The following is a 22,994-nucleotide window of genomic DNA, read 5'->3' as shown; positions in this document are numbered from 1 at the left end:
TAAGACTGAGCTTTTTTCACAGAAGTAGATAGCGCTCATGTTATAAATAAATAAACAAACAAAAAAATAAATAAATACAGTGTCACTCTACTGGGAAAAGTGCAGCACCTATACATATACATGTATGTAATAAGTTTGAATTTAACCAATTTAACAATTCCTAAAACATTTCTTATATTACACTTCATGTAATATAACCTACTGAATGTGTCAAAAGGTACGTCAGTATCTCAGAAGGTCTAGTGCATAGCAATTCAGCTGTTTCTGAGATTAAGCTAAATGCATATAAAGAAAATATTCGTGAAAATATTTATTTACTTCTCTTTCAATATAGCACGAGCTGCCTAATTACATAGCCCGATACCTTTCATATATTTTAATGAATCATTCAGTTCATTTAGAAACATTTTAAAACGTGGAACTACTTTAAAATCCGCTTACAATACTTGAAATTCGTAAAATAAGTCGTGTAAAAGAGGTATATCTTTATATAATCTGCAGTCCTGAAGGGCAAATATTTTTTTCTGCCACCTGAAGCAGTTTGACCAGTTTTGCCGCGCTCTAGTACCCACTTCCTTCGCTCTTATTCTAACCTTCATTATTGTGGGGAAACTGCACATTTGTGTTGACACCAGCTCCGGAGAACAGTGTAGGAAGGCGTAGTTAAGTTCACCAGAGCTCTGGATTCAGGATTTTACTCCACAGTCTCACTAGGCGTTTCTGTTAGGGGGGATTGGTCGGTCGCTGCGTGTAGGGAGCGTTATTATTTCTATGGGCAATGCTTTGCTATTAGTAGCAACAGTGCAGTGGTAACGTTATAGGTGTAAGTTAGCGTGCCAGCCGGTCCTTTGCTTTCGAGTATGCAGTTATTGTACTTGTCTTTTCTGTCCAGTTTACCTTAATTATTTTACTGTAGCGCTGCTTATGGATTAGTGTGAGTCACTGAATTCATTATTTCACGCCATAGACCCATAATATAGCCGCTGCGCTTGCTGCTAGCAAGGAAACCGTGGCTGGCGCTCGGAAAATGCCGTCTTCGAAGGAAGGCTTAACGGGAGAAGGTGACCTGGTTACTGTGAAACATGAACTTACAAACGGTAAGTCAGTGTTAGTAAGATATACGTGATTCTCGACTCATACGTAACTAAGTCACCCAGCTTGGCAGTCGGTTTACTCGCTAGCCAAGTTAGCGTTGGTGCGAGCTAGCCTTAACCGCCCTCTGAACTGTCATAGGCGGTGCAGGCGGGCTGCACATGCACGGCATTAATAACACTGTAATACACTCTCAGGCATCGGCTCAGTTTATCAGCTGCTTTGTTTCTGAAGTTGCCAGATCTTTATATTTCTCTGCGAGCAGTTGCTAGGACGGCCGTTGCCTTAATCGCAATATTTTGGCCTAGCTAGGAAGAGCAAGTAGAAAGCACCCTCTCTGTCTCTGGTTGTCAGTCAGGGACACTTGAGGACCTGCTGCTCTGTTAGCCCACCTTGGGTTACTGACAAATGTGAAGTTAAGTGTGAGATGGGTAGCGTTAATACTGCGGATGTGTTTTTACCTGCACTGTTAGCATGTTTGATAAGGTAGCTGGTGTGCTGGATGTTGAGGGTCGCATAACTGCTGTCAGCTCAGTGTAGGTTTCTCAAACTTTTCGACAGCAGCACCAGTAGCGTTAGCCAACTGTGAAGGCAGCTAATTTGCCTCACGGGGCCTCGCCTTATTTCACTCAGCCGCTCAGGCGCCTGTCAAACCTCTCAGACCATTGTAATAATCTGGAGACTGAGTTGGATGAGAGGCGTGTCATGGTCTCCGTTCGGTCCACTTATTGCAGAGCACCAGTCGGCCACATTTTTGATTATCTGACACTGTTAAAGTGAAATTCCACCGATTTTTCAGAATTTCATAATTCAGTGGTTGAGATATAAACAAAGTCATTCGGATTGGTTTGATGTGAATGGGTTTATTTGTAGAGATACTCACCGACTCGTTGTCCACAGGGTGATAGATATTGGAACCCCATGTCTACCGCACCAGTATCGCTATTTTATTTACTATCCAGAACCACCAGTTCATTGTTGATAATACAATGATGAGTAGAGTTTTCTTTGGCCTTAGAACACCCTCCTTGTATTCCTCCAGCATGAGTAAATTAAGATAAATCGATCAGACCATAGCTTTATCACAAAACTACCATAAAATAATACCTCAGACATCAGGCAATGTATTAATAGCCATTTAATGTAATAATCTTATGCGAAGGAGCTTTTGGAGGCATTAAACTCTCCATTCATCTGGTCCTTAACACCACCACTGTTAACAATTGTGACTGCAAAATTTGGTACAGTTGCCCTTTAAGGGTATTTTAAGAAGAATCTCGTGGCGTGCTTCTAACTGAGTGCAGGCCGAGTGGTTTTTCAGCAATAGATTTTTTTATTCTTAGTAGATGCAATCTGTTGTGAAGCATTGGTTTATTGTTAGTGGTGCTTCTGGCTTTACCAGAGCTAGGATCCAAATAACATTCCTTTAGGTGGGCGGTAATTCTTTAAAGGAGAATTCTGTTTTTTTTTCACTTTCTGCATAAAACAGTTACTGAATATACTAAGTTTTCGTAAAACATATATCAGTCATCAGGCAGTGCATTTGTAACTATTTCATGTAATAATGTTTTGTGAAGGGGCTTATAGAGGCATTAAACTCTACTAGATATTTGCTTCCTATGACCTTCTTCCAGAGTAGCTTCAACACTCTATAGTGGTGTTTCCCAGCCCTGGTCCTGGAGGCCTACTGCCCTGCATGTTGTAGTGCTTTCCCTGCTTTAACACCCCCTTTTCAACTCAGTAGGAGGCTGTGAATGAGCTGATTAGTTAGATCAGGTGTGGTGAGAACTGGGAAAACACTGAAATGTGCAGAGGGTCTCTAGCAGCAGGGTCGAGAAACACTGGACTACAGCTTATTCAATGAGTTCTATCTACAGATTGTTCTCAGGCATTTTAGGCACATTATTTGATTATGAAGCTAGTCAAATTTATAACCTTACTTCTGTGAGTGTGTTCTCTGCTTTCACCAAGGAATTCTTCCCCTAATCATGAATTATGGGTGGTGTCAGCAGTAAAGAGTGTGTCATGGCTACCTTCCATATGGCACACACCTTCTTAAGCATTAACAGATTTACCTTTTGATTATTTGACCATAGTTCATAACCTGCCTTTTTAGAGCTCAGTTGACCAGTGCAGTGATTTCCTTTTTCAGACAAAACAAAAGCCTTGTGTAGAGAAACTAGATGAGTGAAAGTGGGAGTGTGAAGGAAAAAAAGGGGGAGAAAAAGTGTCTGTGTGCGGAATAAGCAAGAAAAAAGTGGAATACTAAAAAGAACAAAAATGAAAGCAGCTAATCTATCTGGCAACAAAAACACTACAGTCATATCAGGACAGACTGAGTTGAAAAGAAAATGAAATAAGCTCTCTTTTTTAGGATGGACTCTTGGCCCCAGATCTCCTGTCATGTTTGTAATTATTTTGGCGGAGAGCTACTTTTTGAGTTGTGTTGATAGCTTTAAAGATGGGAGTGAGGGCATTTCTACTTTAGTTCATTTAAGAATCCCCTAGTGAGGTTCCACCATCCTCCTTCGTAACTGAGTGGCTGCAGCATATTTGTTAGATAATCTCACTAGACATTATACACATTTAACATTAAAATACATACAGTTGCATAATCGACTGAGATGATACTCTGTATCAGATTTCTCTAAAATATTTCTTGAATCACAGCAGCTCTGTTACATAAAAAGTCCAAAAGTCTGAGACCTCTTGTAAAAATGCTTCTGTTTTGCATTCTTTCCAAGCTTATTACAAGGTCATTCATTATAAATTATACCGTCAATTTTACTGAAAAGTAGAATCTTTAAAATTTTAACATGAATTCCAAAATTATTTACTGAAGCCTATTAGGTGTCTATGTTGGTCTGTGGAGTCAATGCAAATTATAGATAATTTCAATGGATTATGGTGCAATTATGTTCCCAGACTAAAGGTACAGAGATGTACCCTTAAGTGTACTACCGCAGTGACAAGAGGGGTGCTGCCCCAGTGACAGTTTCATACCTTTATTTCTGAGAGTGTATGAACAGTTTCATGTTTACTTGTGCAACCTTTCCATTTGTGTTGATGATAGAAAATGACAGAAACATGGCGATGTAAAGCATGTTTATCCTGCAAAACAAGATTCTGGGTACATCAATAACTTCATCAAGTTCAAATCATGATAAAATATTCCCTCTGCTACTCACAAGTACAAATGTGGTATCGATTGTATATTTAGGATCCACAGTTTCACTTATGAGGTACTGAAAATATCATGAATAAAAGCTAAGGGTTAAAAGTTCTTTCTGCAGTGTTCTGTCAGCAGGCAAATTATATTTTGGAACTGTGGAACTGAGTGTTTGATAATTACCCCTTTAGCCCCTTAAACAAAAAAAACATCAAAAACATAATGTGGTACATTCTGTATTTTGTCCAATCAGAGAGCAGGTTGCTGCGGTAGCCTGAGATGCCACAAAGAAGATAAAAAAACAGCAAGCTTTACATTTATTTTGTGAGCTTGTGGCTTATGTTAGACTGGGTTTGTTTCCATATAATATTAGATGCTCTGTATCTCTGCATGAGTCAAAACCACATTGTTGGCCTCAGCAGTTTATGAAGCGAGTCGTGACAGCACTTTAATTTAGTAGCACACATGATTCTTCACAATTAAGCAATTTTAGTAGAGAAGGCATGATACCACTTTTTCTGTTCTGATACAGATACTGAAATCTTGACTACTGATACCGATACCAGTATTTTTCTCTCAAAACTACTAAGCTTTACAATGATATTTAATTTATGTAATATGTAGTTTTGAATTGTGCTTCAGTGAAAGATGCTGAGTTTACATTTAATTGTAATCCTGCTGGTAATCACCTTGTGTACATAATGTACCTGTAATGTGATTACTGTCTTTTTTTCTGTAACTGTAAGAGATTGGAGATATCTTGATTATGTAATGCTGTTACACATATTCCATTACTGCTCAAACCTGTATACAGTACTGAGACCACCTTCATTTATTTAATGTCTCATGAAAACAACCATTAGGTGTAAGTTACACAATGTTTTAGATATATGAGTAGATGTATAAGTAGTATTTTCAGGTTTTTCCATTCAATGACGTAGAGCAAATGAGTAACACCTGGTAGACCACTGGTATTAAATCACAGTACTTAAAGCTTTCATCTTTGAGAGACAGGAGAAAGTCAAGCTCCATTCTAGCTTCACATCTGAAAAAACAGGTGTTTTTATCCGTCTTTCCATTGTGAGAAAACAACTCAACACTATTGGTCTAAAAAGGATGTGTAGCTGTTAAGCCTTTACTGAGAAAAGGAAATGGAGAAAAAAGAAGAAAATGTTGCAAATCAAAGAAGCTGCTGGTGTTCTCAGAGCAATAACCTGGCCATCTCAGAGTCAGGACCAGTGTGTTTAGTATTACTTGGATTATGAGAAGCAGTTAATGCAACCAACTTATAAGATTGAACTTCAGGGATGTGGAAGACATTGTCCTTTGAAAAACAGAAAGAAAGTCTCCAGAAAAGAATGGGAATTGAAAGGCAATGTGTGGACACACTAAATACTAAAGATCTGATATTATATTAACTTGTTGAGACGTCTGTGTGATTTTCTTTGTTAAGTATGTTTTCTGCTTTTTGCCTGAAACTGAAAAATGAATATCTCGTGCTTAGCAGCCGTTTGATTGGAAATACATGAAGGGTGGTCTATAACTTTTGTGCAGTTAGGTATAGCCTACTTCAGCATTTTCTGCTGTTGTCTAGTGTCAGGTCTTTGAGAAACCTCTAATCAAGCACTGCCTCTAAACTTTGGAAGAGTCTTCCCTGTGATATTCGACTCTGATTTCTTTGCTACTTTTAAGCGACGACTTGTAACTCATTTTTATTCTATAGCTTTCATGAGTTGTAATCACAGGTAGCATGCTTAATTGTGTGTTATTTTGTTGCATTTATAATTTATGATGTTTTCTATAGTTATTGTTTGTTTTAAATGGTCCTAGTGTACTTTGTATTTTATTGTGGTGTCCTTATTTTTATTGTCATAATATCTTTTTGTAAAGCACTTTTGAACATTGACTTAGAAAAGTGATATATAAATAAAGTTTACTTACTTACTAATCAGCCTAATACCGATACCTGGTGTCAGATAAGAGACATCTCTAATTTTTTGTGAGATACTGTATTAATGCAAATAAGAATTTTGGTGTGTATGTTTGTGACCTTAGCATTGAAAATGTAATAGCATTAAGTGTTATACTGAAAGCATCTGTGAAATTATAGTTTCCACAGCAAATTTCCCGATTTACTTTTAAAAGTAAATGTGTTGATGTAATATGTAGTAATATGCAAATGTTTGGATGCCTTTGGCCAAACACTGCGTGTTTTATATTTTGTTTTATTTTCTTTCCAGTGCAGTCCTATGCTGTGTTATTGAGACTGAAAGTGTCGAGAGTTTAGTTGCATTGTGTGGTTGACGCAGTGTGCAGCTCTCTCATGTGTGCGTGCTTGAAACGAGTGTGACAGCAGGAATCTGTTCACCTCAGTGGGCACACATATAACAGACACATGTAGTAGCATATGACCTCACTACTCTTACACTTCAGACAGCACGCTAACATGCACGCCTGCTCTTCTCAGACAGTCTAACACATGCTCACTTGTGCTTCTTTCATTATCATGACGGCCCTCTCTTTAACACTGACATTCAGGCATCTACACACTAATTTATGTATGTGAATAAGAATTTCAGTAACATACATTATTCTATTAAGATTTACATGCTAAACGTGCTATGGCATGTCAAAAGTGCATCGCCTCTCACCCTTCTGGCTATTATCAAGAGCAAGAGTACAGCTGTCTCCGATGGTGTTGAGTAGTCACACTAATATTATTCCTAAAAAGAGAAGTGAAATCATCTTGGAAAGTGAACTTAGGCTGCTTTTATTGCCACATCCTACTGAAAGAAGTGTCAAATCTCTTTGGTGTGACATACTGTATCTACAGAAGGCTAATGTTTCTGTACTAATTAACCCATTAAAAGTCACAATTATTGCCACCAATAAGGTAGTGTTGTGATGTAAGCAAAGTGATTCAGAGTGGTTTGATGTGAAATTGCAGTGTAGAGAAATCTGCTGGCAAAACTATAATACATTTGGGTACTATTTTGTCTTACCTACCCTGCATGTTCCTCTCTGTCCAAAATGTATTTTAGAAATATGTTTTAGGCTGAAACTGCATCAGACAGTATATTCGTTATCATTCTCTGTAATAGCTTTCCTTGAGTTAGCCTTGAGAAATGTCTGTTTCCTGTCACCACCACTGAATAATTCTGATTTGATTTTTCTGAGATCTGATTGAATTGCTCTAGAACAGAGCATTTCACATCAACTGCTTACATATTAATTTATTTATGCAGATAATTAGAAAAATGGGTGGAATTCCACTCTGTGTCTCACACATTGTTTATTGAAACATACTGAGAAGTTCCTTCAGTCATTACCATGTGTTTGTGATGAAATCAGCAAATGTTTTACTATGATGTGAATTTATTGAAAAGTTATTGGTGTGAATGCAATGTTGTCTTGTTAAAAGAAAAAAATTTATAGTCTTGACTCTGAAATAAAAAAGTGCAGACTTGAATCTGTTGACCCTAAATTGAATGTAAATGTAATTCATTATGTAATTAAAGGGGAATTTCAAATTATTACATTTCTGCATAATTTAAGGTGAAATAACACGGCTGTATTTGCATTGTAGACGTCGCAATGAATTCATGAATGAGTTTGTGGTAGTAACAGAATTGTTTCTTTTTTCAGCAAAAATAACTGGCAGCATAGAAATAGGGGTTCCTTGGATATGCATATCTAAGTCTTTGATTTTCATATATTATACTTGGTGTTCCTACCACTTGTCAGATTACTGCACCATGTCATGAATTAAGCTCATTCATGTGGTTGGAAACACACCTAACGCAGTTCTTTAAGATGATTTCTGTCGTTTGTCAAATTAAAGGATGATACAGAAGCATTTAGGTGTTTGGACCTCATGTTTCTCTCTCTCCAGCAAACCTGACAGGTCACGTGGAACGTGTAGGCATCGAGAACTTTGAGCTGCTGAAGGTCTTGGGGACAGGAGGTGAGTTCTAGTATGTTCTCTTAACACCATGCCTGGCTTTATCCGTTCTCCTTTAGGTGCATCTAGACTAAATATCGTTTATTTTATCCACATAGCCTATGGGAAAGTGTTTTTGGTGCGCAAGGTGAGTGGGCATGATTCAGGCAAGCTATATGCCATGAAGGTGCTGAAAAAAGCCACTATTGTGCAGAAGGCAAAGACGGCTGAGCACACACGCACAGAGAGGCAGGTCCTGGAGCACATCAGGCAGTCCCCGTTCCTTGTTACCCTGCACTATGCCTTCCAGACAGACACCAAGCTGCACCTCATCTTGGGTAGGCTCTTTCTGCTTCTGTTTTCCTGCTAGGGCTGTGTTGCTACATATTTTGATTGTGACACAAATTCAGTAGTGAATCAGTGATGCAACATGATAGTCCTGCATTATTTTGACCAAATAATATTGTTTTGTTTAAATACATGAACTGTGGTCAGAATGTTCACAACAGTGAAAAAAAGTTTTACATCAGTACAGTGATATATTGTGCAACCATGTCTCAAGTAACTTAAAAAAGTCACTTCTAAGTGCCCAATTGAGTGCTCTGCCTTGATTTTATTATACAAATTGATCTCGTTAACCCTTAGAAATGGCCAGAAAGCTCATTAAAACAAGCAGAGCAATTATGTCAAAAATGCAGATTCTTACTTTTCAATTAATACCACTTTTCAGTTAATACACATTTTATTTAATTTTAATTTGATGATGTAATGGGAAAAAATATTTTACTTAAGTAAACCTCACAGTACCGAATGCAAATCATAAGTAAATCTCATTAATTAGACAATTCATTCATTCAGTTACATACGTATTACAGTTACATAATTAATAGTGCAATTGAATGTATAGAAAAATGATTATAAACTCTAGATTTCTAAGGATAATGAAATCTGTGCACCACAATAAGTTAGTAATTGATGTTTATTGTTACAAAATGTAATGTATTTAATATTTACAATAATTTAGGATGCATCAATACCATATTATAAATGTTTTATATTATTACACAAAGCGTATATGAATGTCCTTTACTGGTTTTGAAAGGTTTGGTTTATCTTTTTTTTTTTTTTTTTTTAAGTGCCTCATTAAATTTGATTCATTGAAATACTTGCTGGTTGTGCCTCCTCACAAAAGTGTTACAGATTTTATAATGAGCATTTTACTACTTTATTACTGTGTCAAGCATGAAATATTTAAAAGTCACAGTTATTGTCACCAATAATGTAGTGTAATTAAGTAATAAAAGGAATTCCACAGATTTTTCCAATTTTCTACTTAAGTCTCTCGTGATGATTTAAACATGATGTAAGCAGAGTGATTCAGAGTGGTTTGATGTGAAACTGCAGTGTAGAGAAACCTGCTGACTCAAGATTTTCTATAAAAAACTATAATACATTTGGGTACTGTTTTGTCTTACCTGCCCTGCATGTTCCTCTCTGTCCAGTTTGTATTTTAGAATGTTTAGGTATGTTTAGGTCAAAGCCAAATGTAAAAAGCTTATCTAAAAAATATCAAGCATCAAAATATCATTTTGTGTAATAGTTTTCTGTGAGTTAGCCTTGAGAAATATTGCCACTAGAGCTTTAATCGGGCCTGAAATATTGATCCAAACCAAAATACCGCGTGAGAGTTTTTTGTGTAAGCACAGCATACAGCATGCCGTTTTGAGTCCAAACCCAACTTGAGTCAAAATTCTGTCTGAAAATGGTCCATACCAGCCTATCATCACCCAAAGTGTTAGTCTAACAGGATAGCTATGTAGTGACAACAGTAGTTGTGATTAGATCAGAGATAAATGATATGTAAAACAATATAAAATAATATGCTATATTAAAATAATTAGCTGAAGGAAAAAAAAGTTTAAATTCTGCTTTAATACATTCCAATACTGCGCTATTGTCACGCTTGCAGTGCTGATATTAGTCATGATATTAGTCTTCACCTGTTTAATCTGAAAACTCTTTCTGCACATAGAAACACATATTGAATATATTACATATAAACATTTTTTGGCCAAACAAAGATTTTTTTTTTTTTTTTAATATAAGCGTTCTTTTGGCTGCACTAAACTATACTTTTCTGAATCAGTTCTCTGTTTATGTCCCATGGATGACAAGATAGTAAATTTAGTAAAGTATAAAATAAGGTGTTAAAGCAGAAATGGGTCAAATGCAGTTAAAGTCTGTTAAAGGTGTGAGATGGGCTGTTAAATCCTAAACATCAAATTTTAACCCAACACCTATTTGAGAAATTATGTCCGAACCTAAAGCGAGCAGTTGGGTCTCATTGGGTTTGGACACATATTAAAAGCTTTCTGTTATTAGTGTTCTGTGTTACTGGTACTGATACTATATTTAAGTGCTGGTCTGATACTGTTACGGTATTGGTATCTGTGCAACATTAATCATCATATATTCTATTTGGACTTTGGAATAGGCTGACAACACATTGCAGTACGTTGTGCTTTCATATGGTTGTGTTTATTCAGGATCATTTTGTTAACAGTATTGGAGAGCTTTCTCAGTAGCAAAAACTAAGCCATCTGCAATCAGCAGTGAGTTTAGGCTGATGCCAGGCTCTGATTGCAGACTATGTGAATGGAGGAGAGCTCTTCACACACTTGGTGCAAAGGGTCCGCTTCAAAGAGCAAGAGGTTGCTTTGTACAGCGGCGAGATCGTACTGGCACTGGAACACTTGCACCAGGTAAGGAGTATGGCAACAGCTGTGTGATGTAAGCAGATTTGAATCCTTAATTACTGTGTTGATGTTTTGTTTGTGAATCTATTGAATATGTCATTTAATGGTTTGGCTTGACATTATTTGAGAGTTAATGTGAAAGTAGCTCCTTGCTTACCTCACCGGGCCCTTCACTTCTCTCCTGTCATCACATATCGCTTCTGCTCCATTTCTGATGTGGCAGAGTATCCAGGCCAGCCAATTTAATGGGCACAGATATAGCTGGAGTGTTCTCAAAACTTCTGTAAGGCTTTGTTTACTGAAAAGAAAAGAGCACTATTTTTGCTTCTTGTTGATTCCCTGCACAGCTGCAATTACCGTTGGGGAGGGAGGGGGGGGGTGTTGCCCAGGGGGCTTTCTGCTGGCCTGGTCCAAAACAGACAGAACAGATTAGGTTTTCATTTTCATTGCAGGCTACACTGTTTATCAAACAAATGTGGTGTTATATTACCCATGTGAATCATTTTAAAACCCAAGGGCTTCATACAGGCTGCTGTTGTGATGATGCTATTGTGATATTCAGTTTTCCTTCAGTACAGTAGTAGAGAAATATGAAACAGCAGCAGTTTTTCAGCTGTCTTTTTTGCAAAAAAGCCAAAATGATTATGAAACAGATCATGTCTTCTTTCTTTTTTTAGCTAGGGGTTGTTTACAGAGACCTGAAACTGGAGAACATTCTTCTGGACTCAAATGGACACATCGTGTTAACAGACTTTGGTCTTAGCAAAGAGTTTGATGAGGTAAGGCAATTCCCTCATTACTAGGACCCTGTTGATTATCTCTTACTTAAAAGACAGCAAGCACGCAATTGCCACAAAGCAACTTGTGGCTTAAAAAATATCGGCTTTCTGGGACTGTACACCACACTGATGGAAATATTACTTTGAATTTACTTGATTCAAATATGTACACAACTTCCAGATTAATAAAATATATTATACAAACACACTTATTGCCAAAAGTCAGTAAACTGAAAAGGATGAAAGGATGTGCACATTTGAAGAGATAACTTATAGTGGGGGTTCAAAGGTCTAAGACTACATTGAAAATGTAGGATGTTTTTTTCCATCTAAACACAAATACACACAACAGGAGTTTTACAAATTGGAAAAATAAACAAAATAAAAAAAAACAAAGAAAGGTAAAATGAAGAAGAAATATTACATATTCTGCATACTTCACATGTAAAATATATATGACCTTTCTATATTTGAGTTTCAGGTTATCACCATTAAATAATGGACAAAAAAAAGTAATAGGTGTGTACCAATTTACACAATTCATAATACAGTGCAGTGTGATACAATGGTTTCTCTCAGTGCCGTCACAGAACATGTTGTTCACCAAGTTTTTTTAGTTCTCTATGAGTACTCCGTGTACTCACAATCATCAGATTCATCCACTTGGGGAAGGGGTCTGAAGCACAACCAACATTACAAAGTGTTCTTTAACACATTGCATGTCCCCAAATCCCAAAAATGACATAGTTCAGCTTTGATATCTTAATGTTTCCATTTTCAGTATGTTAGCGTGTTCAGCATTATACAACTAAATTAATTAAGACTTTAGAATGGGAAAGTGGGGTTTTGCCTGATCCATTCAGATTCCTTAGCAGCATATAATAAAAGCAGCAAGCTTTTACACACTTACCATGTTACTTTGAGGCACATTACAAAATGATACAATACATTGTACTGATACACCTCTACACTGTCACAGGTGTGCAATTTACATTGCTGACTTTGCAAGGGATATAAAACAAAGAGCTAAAATGGTCAACAAAATGTCAGCCAGACTTGCAGTCTCCTGACCGAGGCTTACAGCCCATTAAAAGTGCATTTTTCTCTGTTAATGGATGAGTGTTTACTCCTGGCCAGAGACCACCCAGCATCTTTGGTTGCAGGTCCTGGCATGCTCTGCTATGTGGAAATTAAACAGTGCACGTCTACTTGACCCATGTGTAATGTTGATCTTTGAAGTTATTCATCTTTTTTGTGTTCATTTTGCAGTATGTATTTGAACTGCATGACTTTGCTATACAGTCTATGTTGTTCATTTTAATTATAGTGTAAATTGTGTAGGATGTCCATGCAGCTGTGCCCACCCCCCCTAAACTTCCTTTACCTTTCCCTCGTAGGTGGAGAGGGCTTACTCTATCTGTGGCACAATAGAGTACATGGCTCCTGAGATTGTAGAAGGAGGAGAATCTGGACATGACAAGGTACAGTCTTTCAGATCTCGCATTCCTTTTCTACTTTATCTACTGCCACATATTCCAGTCATTGATGGTGGATTTCATTATGTTACTCTACAGTCTTGTGTTATTATTGCATTCAATTGAAATAATTAATGAATTGTAATGAAGCAATTCATTATGTCATTAGTTACATAATGAATTACATTTACTTTCAAATTCATGTTCAAGTCTGCACTTCTGACAGTCTTCTGTTTTTACTGGAAAACAAAACTATGCACAGCATTAGATTTAAATCATTACAAAACATCTCCTTTTCTGTGAACACACATTCGGTATCCACTGAATGATCGATTAACTTTTCAGAAGAAATTCTCTGCTCATTTCAGTCATTCAGTCATTTCAGCCAAGTGAGAAATAATTGCACAATGCTTTTGTTATCATTATCAATATATATTAAACATTAGTGAAATGTGAAGGAAGAAAGCTTTTGTTCTGGAGTTGTTTAGTAAAAAGCTGCTGTCGCCATATTGTGAACGTGTGCTTTTGCTGTTATAGGCAGTGGACTGGTGGAGTCTTGGCGTTCTGATGTACGAGCTCATGACGGGCGGTTCTCCTTTCACCGTGGATGGAGATGAAAACTCCCACTCTGACATAGCAAAGTAAATCCACACAGAGATTCTTACATGATTTTGATGGCAGTGTTTTCCTATAATTTTTTTACAGTCATATGCAAAATTTTGGGTTATGTTGTTTTTTTTTCCCCCAATATGTTAAACTCAGATAAATAGAAATTGTGGACGAAAATTAGCAGAAAAAATGGCACATTTAAGTTTGTTCTCTGTAGAGGATGTGTTAATACTTGTCTTACATGTCTTAATACTGAAGTCTTTAAAGTATTCAGGCCAGCCAGTTTAAGTGCTTCAGTTACATTAAACACTTCACTTTTTCCTGTAACTGACTATTTTTAATAGTTACAGACATACCAGGATAGAATAATTTTCATAGCATTTTGGTTCATAAATTCATGAGCGCAAAAACAAGTGATAAAGTGTTATTTTACTTTAGTACTAAATTTGATGGTCTCTTGCTTCCTCTTACCTCGTAGGAGAATCTTGAAGAAGGATCCTCCTTACCCCAAAGACATGGGGCCTCTGGCCAAAGACATAATTCAGCGACTCCTTATTAAGGACCCAAAAGAAAGGATAGGATCTGGGCCCTCAGGGGCCCAGAATGTCAAGAGCCACCCATTCTACCAGGCAAGAAAAATCCCATTAGAAGTGTTAATGTGGAAATTCTTGACTCAGGACAATACAGCATTACAGAGTGATTTGTGCTAATAGCACAGAGTAATGGAACAAAAATACTTTTGTCTGATTCAGAAAATTAACTGGGAGGATTTGGCTGCCAAAAAGGTGCCTGCTCCCTTCAAGCCTGTGATCCGGGATGAGCTAGATGTGAGTAATTTTGCAGAGGAGTTCACAGAGATGGACCCCACTTATTCCCCTGCTGCACTGCCTCAGAACTGTGACCGTATCTTCAAGGTGAGGGTCAGGGAGTAAAGATGTAAATGTGCTCTCGCTGTCATTCATTTAATCTCTTTAATCTCTTTTAAATCTTTTCATGCTATATCCTGTAGATGGGTTTTGATTTTAAATGCTGAACTCGTTTATAGATTATGATTTGGACTGATTTTTGCACAAGATGGGATTCTTAATAAGGTTAGTTTGCGTGATTCTGGAGTTGACCCTCTATTTGCCTTTGGAGGAAAGTAAAGAGCGGTATTTGACATTCTATAATGATCATGTAAATAATGTAAGCCTGGCTGTCTGTGTTGGTATTGAAATGAGCAGGAGGGCTGTTTAGAGACATGTAATTATGCTGATGTGGAGATGGATTTGAGTATCAGATGTGAATGACTATTTTTGATGCGACTTGAACCGTAATGTTGCCTATAACATGATGCCAGCTGATGTCGGCGGCATTGAATGGGATCGCATCTATGATTGCCTTCTGGATCCTCCACTCCGCAGGATCAATAGCTCCATTAACGACACTGTCATGCAATGAAAGGTCTGCGTCTGCTAGAATAACCATGCCTGCCTCGATTACTCCTTCAACCTCTGATTACCAACTTCAGCTTGCCTTTTTTTTTTCTAAACGCTCCTCTTTCATGTACTGTGGAATTTTGATCCTTCGTAATTTGCAGGCGTTGCGGCGATTGCGTCTGCAGTGATAACTTTCAACTCACGTCTCTCGCAACAGCCCCCCCACCCCCCCGCCTTGCCTCCTTCTCTCCCCCCGCCCCCAAAACTCTTCACAAAACCAAATTAAGTTGCATTAGAGGACCGTGGTGTGATTTGAAAAGCAGAGCAATCAAACAGCGCGGCTTGGCAGTTAAGAGCATTTCACCCATTCATCCCTCCATCCTTCCGTCCATCCATCCACTCCTCCACCCGATGTGGCACCCACAGCTGCAGGCTGAGTGTGCGAGGGGGCCACTGCTGTCTAAGGCTTTTATGCAGTGACAGCAAGGCTAAATGCCACAGATGATGCAATTATCACAGATGGACAACAAATGTGACTTTGTGACTTGAGCACTCAGCGTGGAGGAGAAAAGAAAGAGATCCCACAGGCCTGTTCCTCAGAAGTTATGCCTGCTTGGCTTCTGGATTCAATATTAAATGTAGCCAATGAAACTTGCTATTTGCAAGATTTCAGGATACAATTAAGTCTACTGATCACAGTCCAAACAAATAATCTTTTTAAAAAGAGCTCTGATGTGTAACATGTTTATTGGACGCGTTTTATTGTTACCTTATACTAAAAATGTGCATAAAACTTTGTAAGGCAACCTCAATGACCTCTAGGTAGTAGCAAGCTTGTCTGTGTATAGGCTTATAACAGGTATTGTTCAAGTGTTAGAGAAATGCTATACATCAGTGTGCAAAAAGTCAGAAAACACCCTTCATTTATTTAATTTCCAGTCAAAAACGGCAATGAAGTACTTCTTATTTATTTTTAGGAGATATTTCTGAGAAGATCAGATATAACATAATGCACTAATGACGTAATGCAAGGGGAAGTCAAATAGGATTTTCCAAAAATGGAAGTTCAAGATGTTCTTAAACTTATGGAGAAAATAGACCACCTAAACTGTAACCAACAGATAAACAGTACTTAAAGGCTTAATCTTTAAGCGAGAGCTCCATTTTTGCTGAAAGCAAGTCTCTCTAACAGAAGGCAAACTGTGGACACACTAAATACTCAAAATATTCAAATGATATTTAGCTGTTAAGGCTTCTGTGCAATTGACTGTTATATATGCTTTCTATTTTTTCTTGATGCTGGAAAGTAAAATAAACGAAGAGTGGTCTCTGGCCTTTGCAGATTACTGTATTTTCCGTAGTCTACCTGAATGTTCACCTTTGGCTTTGTATTTGTGATGGCTGATGCAGGGCTATTCTTTCATTGCTCCCTCCATCCTGTTTAAGAGGAATGTGGTGATGGATGACCCTATTCAGCTGTGTGGTGGAGCAGACAGGCCTGGATCTGCTGCAGTAGCACGCAGTGCCATGATGAAGGTATACTCTCTCCTATTCTCTAAAGGAATTCTGAGAATTAGGAAGTGTAATGTCCTTGGTTTTGTGTTGTGTTTCATGCAGGACTCTCCATTCTATATAAACTTTGAGATGGACCTGAAGGAGACAGCACTGGGGGAGGGCAGTTTCTCTATCTGTAGGCAGTGCACACACAAGAAGAGTGGACAGAAATATGCAGTGAAGATTGTTAGTAAAAGGTACCATCTATAGCGTGCATGCACATGCTCTGAAGAGAACACACTTTGCACATTTTAATGCACCATTACTGTTTATTTGCTGCATTTAATGTATTGGAAAAAATAAAACATGAAATGTTGCCACTGCACAAGTTGTGGCACATTTTATATTAATTTATATATTGCGGGTTTTTATTTCTTTCCCCAAAGATGTTAATATGCTTAATATTTAAGCATACAAATAGAAATTATGCACTAAAGAGTGCAGAAAAATACTGTATTTAAGTTTTTTCCCTTAGAAGATATTTTAATTTACATTCACTCTGAACAAAAAAAATGAACAAACGTAATCTGACTGGGGGGTGTTCAATTTTTTGCATACTGCAGTGGTGCACCAATATGGTAATTGTGGGCTGATGCTGATATCTGATTTTTTTCACATGCATGTCTGCTGATGTTAATACTGATACAGCTAAAATATGTATAAAGTGTAGAAATTGGAATCAAATCTACTTTGATTAGAAGGCAGTAAAATTAATAAAATACACAGAAGCTCAGCATCGTCTAAATAGTCTACTGTTGTGAAGAACAACAAATACATCATCAAATACTAGTACATGTCCGTCATAAGCTAATAATTTTTCTTTTAAGAGATTTTCTGCTGATACCAGGAGATATGATTCTGATATAATTTTGTACCCCTAGTGTTGGTGTTGTTTCAACATGAATAAAATAATGTTAACACAGTTATTGCCAAAAGTTATCATACTGAAAGACAACATGGTGTTGGTGTAATTATTTTATTCATGTGGACATTAAAGCATCAAATAAGCCTGACTTTTTTCATTATATTGTATATTTGCCATATTAGGACTGCAATGTAAAATGTATATGAGTGAAGTACAGTACAGAGTGAAAATGAATATCTGTAGCTATTTACATTATCTCTGCAGTATTAGAGTGCATTAACATACTTTAGGCTATGTAGTGTTCGGTGCTTCTGCGTCTCACTTTAAAAGCAATACATTAATAAATGCACAGTTTTTATTGTAAAATAACTTGCATATGTTTTCTCTCTTTCTGAAGAATGGAGGCACAAACACAGAAAGAGATAGCTGCTCTCAAACTGTGTGACGGACATCCCAACATAGTCAAGCTCCATGAGATCTACCATGACCAGGTATTGTGTGCTGGGTGTGCATATGTGAATAAGAGAAATAGGCTATACGGCTGTAGAGCAGCTCTAGGCATGCTGCAGCCTCATTCAGTCAGGAGAAGTAGAGCACAGTGAAAGTATTTGAGTCCTCTTGCCTCAGCATTGCCCTACATTCACAGTCCAACAGTTCCTGGCAGTGACAACTTCTCACCACTGTGATTTCTAACCATGTAAACTCCTAACTTTTTATTCTGTTATCAATCCTTAGTCTTATTATTCAACAACTTCAATAAATAATTTAGTAACTACTGTAAAACTAATATGTATGTTAAGTTATTATGAGAGTGAGGAATTTAGTTGCGGCCCCACATGCAGACCCATATCCTGCGTTTACATTATGATGGTAGACAGTCAACGGCAAACTGGATATTCCATTGTTTTTAGTGGAGCAGTGCTGGAAAATTCCACGACTGCCACTGCCAGTGGCAATGGAAACATACCACAATGCTCAGTGGAATGTTCTGTCTAGTTCAGTTTTCCCAACTTGCACTGTCGACCATGGTGGAGTAAACCAGATTTCTTGGGGGCAGCTGTGAATGGCAGTAGTATTATATAATTATTAAATTAAAAAGAGTACAGAGCATCCTCCTGCATTGATGCCAACTTAAATGAACAATCAACACTACTAGAGCTCTTTTCTGACAGTCATCTGTTTTCACCAGTAATGATGTCATCATGCAAATGTTTCCATAGCTGCATGCCACCATTGGTTGCATACTGTTGTAAGGAGTAGAATGTTTTTTTTTTTCTTTCTTTTTTCTTTTCACTGCAGCAGTAAATGCAGCATTACTGTTTTAAGGGTGAAATTATTTGGTAATAGGCAAAAGTAATCATACATTTCACTAATAAAATATGACTCACAGTTTTCAAACTGATTAGTTACAGTTGAATCCTTATCTTGACAGCATTGCTAAGCTACATTTCCTGTTACCAGCTAGTCTGGTTGGCTTTGTCCCTTAATTGTGTACCAGTTCCACTTCCTGAAAGGACTATTTATGTTAGCTACACTACGCCTGGGCTAGTGAAAATTTTCTGCTTCTAAACTTTTATTTACCTCTCCTCTCACACAGTTATGTATGTGTGTTTGTGTGTGCAGCTGCATACATATCTAGTTCTGGAGCTGCTCCGAGGGGGTGAGCTGCTGGAGCGGATCCGAAGGAAGCAGCACTTCAGTGAGACGGAGGCGAGTCGGATCATGCGCAGGCTGGTGTCTGCTGTGAGCCACATGCACGATGTGGGCGTGGTGCACCGAGACCTGAAACCCGAGGTACCTCTATATTCCACTACCAGTGCAGTTAAAGTGATGATTGTTCTAAAAATCTAAATATTCAGTTTTTCATATACCCCAAATGTCAGATCAAGTCAAGCAGTCTGTATTTGTCTAATTAATTTGTATGCATTGAAAATAGCACATTACAAAGGACTACATAAAGTGCAGATACACAGCAGTGTGAAGCGAGTGCAGCAGAAACACAGGGCAATAAATACACTAGACTTGATGCTGACTAGACAGGACAAAAAAACACTCATATATATATATATATATATATATATATATAAACGAGCATCACATATGAATACGCTTCAATGCAGTAAATGACAGGAGGAAACAGAGCAAACCGTCTCAGCTGTAAACAAGATTGGGGTGAAAGTGTCATAGTAGCATTTAAAGAATTTAAAGTGCAGGTGTGGAGTCATTGTAGATGTTTAGCAAAGACATGTTTGATGTGTGACATTTGCTTCTATTGAAGCTTTTCTTAACAAACTTACACTCCACCAAGCTTAGTAGTGCTGTTATCTATAAAAATAGACAAAAGTCCTGTCAAAGTTCAGATGTTAAGATGGCTGCCACTGCTGTTTTTAGGCAACAGTATGTCATACAAGCAAATTTCACACACCAAACTTAACTGAAGGGAAAATTGTGTACATTTGACTTTTTCACCAGACTATTACTTTAACCTGGAGTTCCATCCTCACATATGCCTCTCCTTTCAGGCCCTGAAGAACATGTTTAACAACTGAACAAATAATGGATGCTGTTTTTTATGAGCTGAATATGGATGATGTCATGACATTAGTCTTCTTATGACAGTACCTTGGCAGAGTGTGTTTGTGTGGCTGCTGATAAGTGTTTGTGAATGTGATTGCTGAGGAAGTGTATGTCCTAAAGGTTTATACAGCAAAGGTTATCCACATTAAATGAACGCCTACATTGTGTAACAAGTGTACACCATGTAGTTTTACTAGTCTCCAGACCAAATGTGTTAATGTAGCTTTTGTGAAATTAATATATTCACTTAGTCTTACTTATGTTCTTATTCTGGTGGCAAATGGGAGGTGATGTTGAATAGCAGTTTTTGTTTTATACATGAATAGAATTTGAATATTTAAATAAGAAAGTATTTAATGTTGTCAATAAAAACACAAAAAAACAGAACATTTAAAGAGAAATTCCACCAGTATAGCAAAATTTCGACTGAAAAAATTCAGTCGTTGAAATGTAAAATGTCGTTCAGCTAGTCTATTAGTGAACCTATATTTTATGAATTTTTTATTTTCCTTAGTTTTAGTAATATAGATAATAATAAAACAGTGATAAAATAGGGGAGAAAAATTTTCTTGTGGTACTGTTTTGCCATGTAGGTCTCTGCCATGAATAGATTAAAAATGTATATGTGTGTGTGTGTGTGTGTGTGTGTATATGTTATAGGTCAAAAGTTTATCTCAAAACTATTGGAAAACGTATTAGCGTATTAGTAACAATTTTTAAATCCTGTAATAACTTTGTGATGTTGCTTTCACAGTCATTACACATATCAGATGTCTGGTTCCTATCACCCCCACTGTGAACAATTCTGACAGTTTCTCTAGACTGGAGTATTTCACATCAAACCACTCTTAATGACTCTGAATAATGATTGCTTTATGAACAGTTTTTGAGAAAACAGTGGAATTTCCCTTTAATGTTAGTCTGTTGCCTGCTGCTGGCATGAGATGTGATTTGTACCTGATCATTCTGTTGTTTTAGTAATTTGTGTTTGTGACCTTACACACCACTAACTGTTGTATAGAACTTGCAAAACATGAACTGTACAAATTTATGATTGTTTGTATATAGCTCTGCATGGAATTCACTGTTTCTCTTAACATAAGACACAAACACAGGTGCTAATGGCCTGATGTAGACCAGTTTTACCTTGCAGGCTCAATGAGAAAAAGTAATTAAAGTTAGCCTTCAAGAGAACTTAAATTATATTCACTATTTCATTCCAAACTACGCATGCCATATTCAAATATCTGAGTAAATAAATGAATACTAAGATAAATATGGATATCCATGTATTTGAATACCTGTGCCTAGTTCATATTCAGTTAAAGTTGGCATTTAACCTCCCTAATTTCTCCTCAGAACCTGCTGTTCACTGACGAGAGCGAGAACTCGGAGATCAAAATTATCGATTTTGGTTTTGCTCGACTCAAACCACCTGACAATCAGCTTCTGAAGACGCCCTGCTTCACCCTACAGTACGCTGCTCCGGAGATCCTTACCTATGACGGCTACGACGAGTCCTGTGATCTCTGGAGTCTAGGGGTTATATTGGTAAGAGTGTGCTAGTATGTTTGAGCAGGGAACACTGGCGCATTTGCATTATGACCTTGTGGCCAGTTGTTGGCAGGAATGTAAGCAGCGAGCTTGTGTTACGAGTGTTATTTTATTAGGGTTGGGCACGGGCACATGCATACTCAAGTACTCACATGCCAGTTACTATTTTGTAGATCAGACAATTTTTGCTGTGGTGAGGTGGTATTTGCATATAAAAGTGAAAGAAGTCAATATTAAATACATTGTCCACTGAATTCATTGTCACAGAAAGCATCATAAAGTCAGCTTTCCTGACCATTAAGGTGATTTTCAACTCTGCTGTCCCAGTTTAACGTTTTTACTTTGTCCGTGCATTCGCACACTCGTTAATGTTAAACTCATCAAGGCCCATCAAAGTCCTACTGCTATAGTGAGAAATCATCATCCTATGAAACACGAGGAAATAGTAGTCTGAGACAGAAATAATATTTTGGCTTTTTCCTAATGAGGTAGTTTATGAATGTAAAAGGAATGTTCTTGAATGTGATGTACGCTAAAGTAGCTCTGGCTGAAGTTTATTATTTTTAGTTTGGCATATCTAATTTAACTGGCTTTGTGATTTTACAACAATATGTACAACATATACAGTTTAAATAAATTATACTGAAAATGAGTGAAACTTTTAATGTTCCAGTGTAATTTATTAACAACAATCTACAGTTAAAAAGGTCCATACAGAAGTCATGTAGTAGTATAAGGTGCAGTAACTGAATTCATATCTGCAATGATGTGGAGTGTGGAATCTTTTTGAGCAGATTGTCCATGTTATGTAGATTTTAAGTCATGTATGTGAAGGCTCTCTTAAATAATCTATACTGTGGCTGTGTTCTGTGTGCTGTTAAAGCAAACTGAGCTACATAAAGATAAGAAGAGAGGTTGAGCGACTGATAGTGGTTTTGATGTGAGTTATGGTGGCTTCCCTTCAGCTGAAATAGTCCAGTACAACTGCCTTCCACTGAGCATGAGATAGTAAAAGAGGGAAAGCCTGGGGAGAGCTCTCTTTCTCTTGCTCTGTCTCTATCCTGCTTGTCTCTCTGTATGTGCTTGTCTGTGGAACTGTTAACCCTTGCTGCAGCCCCCTGGGGGCTGAGAGGGGTAGTGCACTGGGCAACACTGATGAGATACTCTCAGACAGGTCAAGAGAGACCCCACAGCACTGAATGCAAG

At 37.5% G+C, this 22,994-nt stretch overlaps 1 protein-coding gene across 2 annotated transcripts in view; it reads left to right on the top strand.

Moving 5' to 3' along the window:
• The first annotated feature begins 593 nt into the window (after positions 1-593).
• rps6ka5 (ribosomal protein S6 kinase, polypeptide 5) overlaps positions 594-22,994 on the top strand; it is a 33,777-nt gene continuing 11,376 nt past the window's right edge. The window contains exons 1-15 of one of the 2 annotated variants that reach the window (XM_017694517.2): positions 594-858; positions 968-1,097; positions 8,154-8,225; positions 8,321-8,539; positions 10,848-10,963; positions 11,635-11,736; positions 13,134-13,217; positions 13,749-13,852; positions 14,299-14,449; positions 14,573-14,734; positions 16,649-16,774; positions 16,856-16,989; positions 18,055-18,148; positions 19,281-19,451; positions 21,594-21,785. In XM_017694517.2, the coding sequence (XP_017550006.1) occupies positions 1,028-1,097; positions 8,154-8,225; positions 8,321-8,539; positions 10,848-10,963; positions 11,635-11,736; positions 13,134-13,217; positions 13,749-13,852; positions 14,299-14,449; positions 14,573-14,734; positions 16,649-16,774; positions 16,856-16,989; positions 18,055-18,148; positions 19,281-19,451; positions 21,594-21,785 (1,797 nt within the window). In that variant the 5' untranslated portion in view covers positions 594-858; positions 968-1,027. Of the gene's footprint in view, positions 1,098-8,153; positions 8,226-8,320; positions 8,540-10,847; positions 10,964-11,634; positions 11,737-13,133; positions 13,218-13,748; positions 13,853-14,298; positions 14,450-14,572; positions 14,735-16,648; positions 16,775-16,855; positions 16,990-18,054; positions 18,149-19,280; positions 19,452-21,593; positions 21,786-22,994 lie in introns of both variants that reach the window. The other variant, XM_037541842.1, reaches the window with a different exon arrangement.

This window comes from Pygocentrus nattereri, chromosome 10 (genome assembly GCF_015220715.1).
Source record: "Pygocentrus nattereri isolate fPygNat1 chromosome 10, fPygNat1.pri, whole genome shotgun sequence".
In the NCBI taxonomy this organism is placed as follows: domain Eukaryota; kingdom Metazoa; phylum Chordata; class Actinopteri; order Characiformes; family Serrasalmidae; genus Pygocentrus; species Pygocentrus nattereri.
Note: the sequence above shows the minus strand (reverse complement) of the source record. Positions and strands in the feature narration are given on the sequence as shown.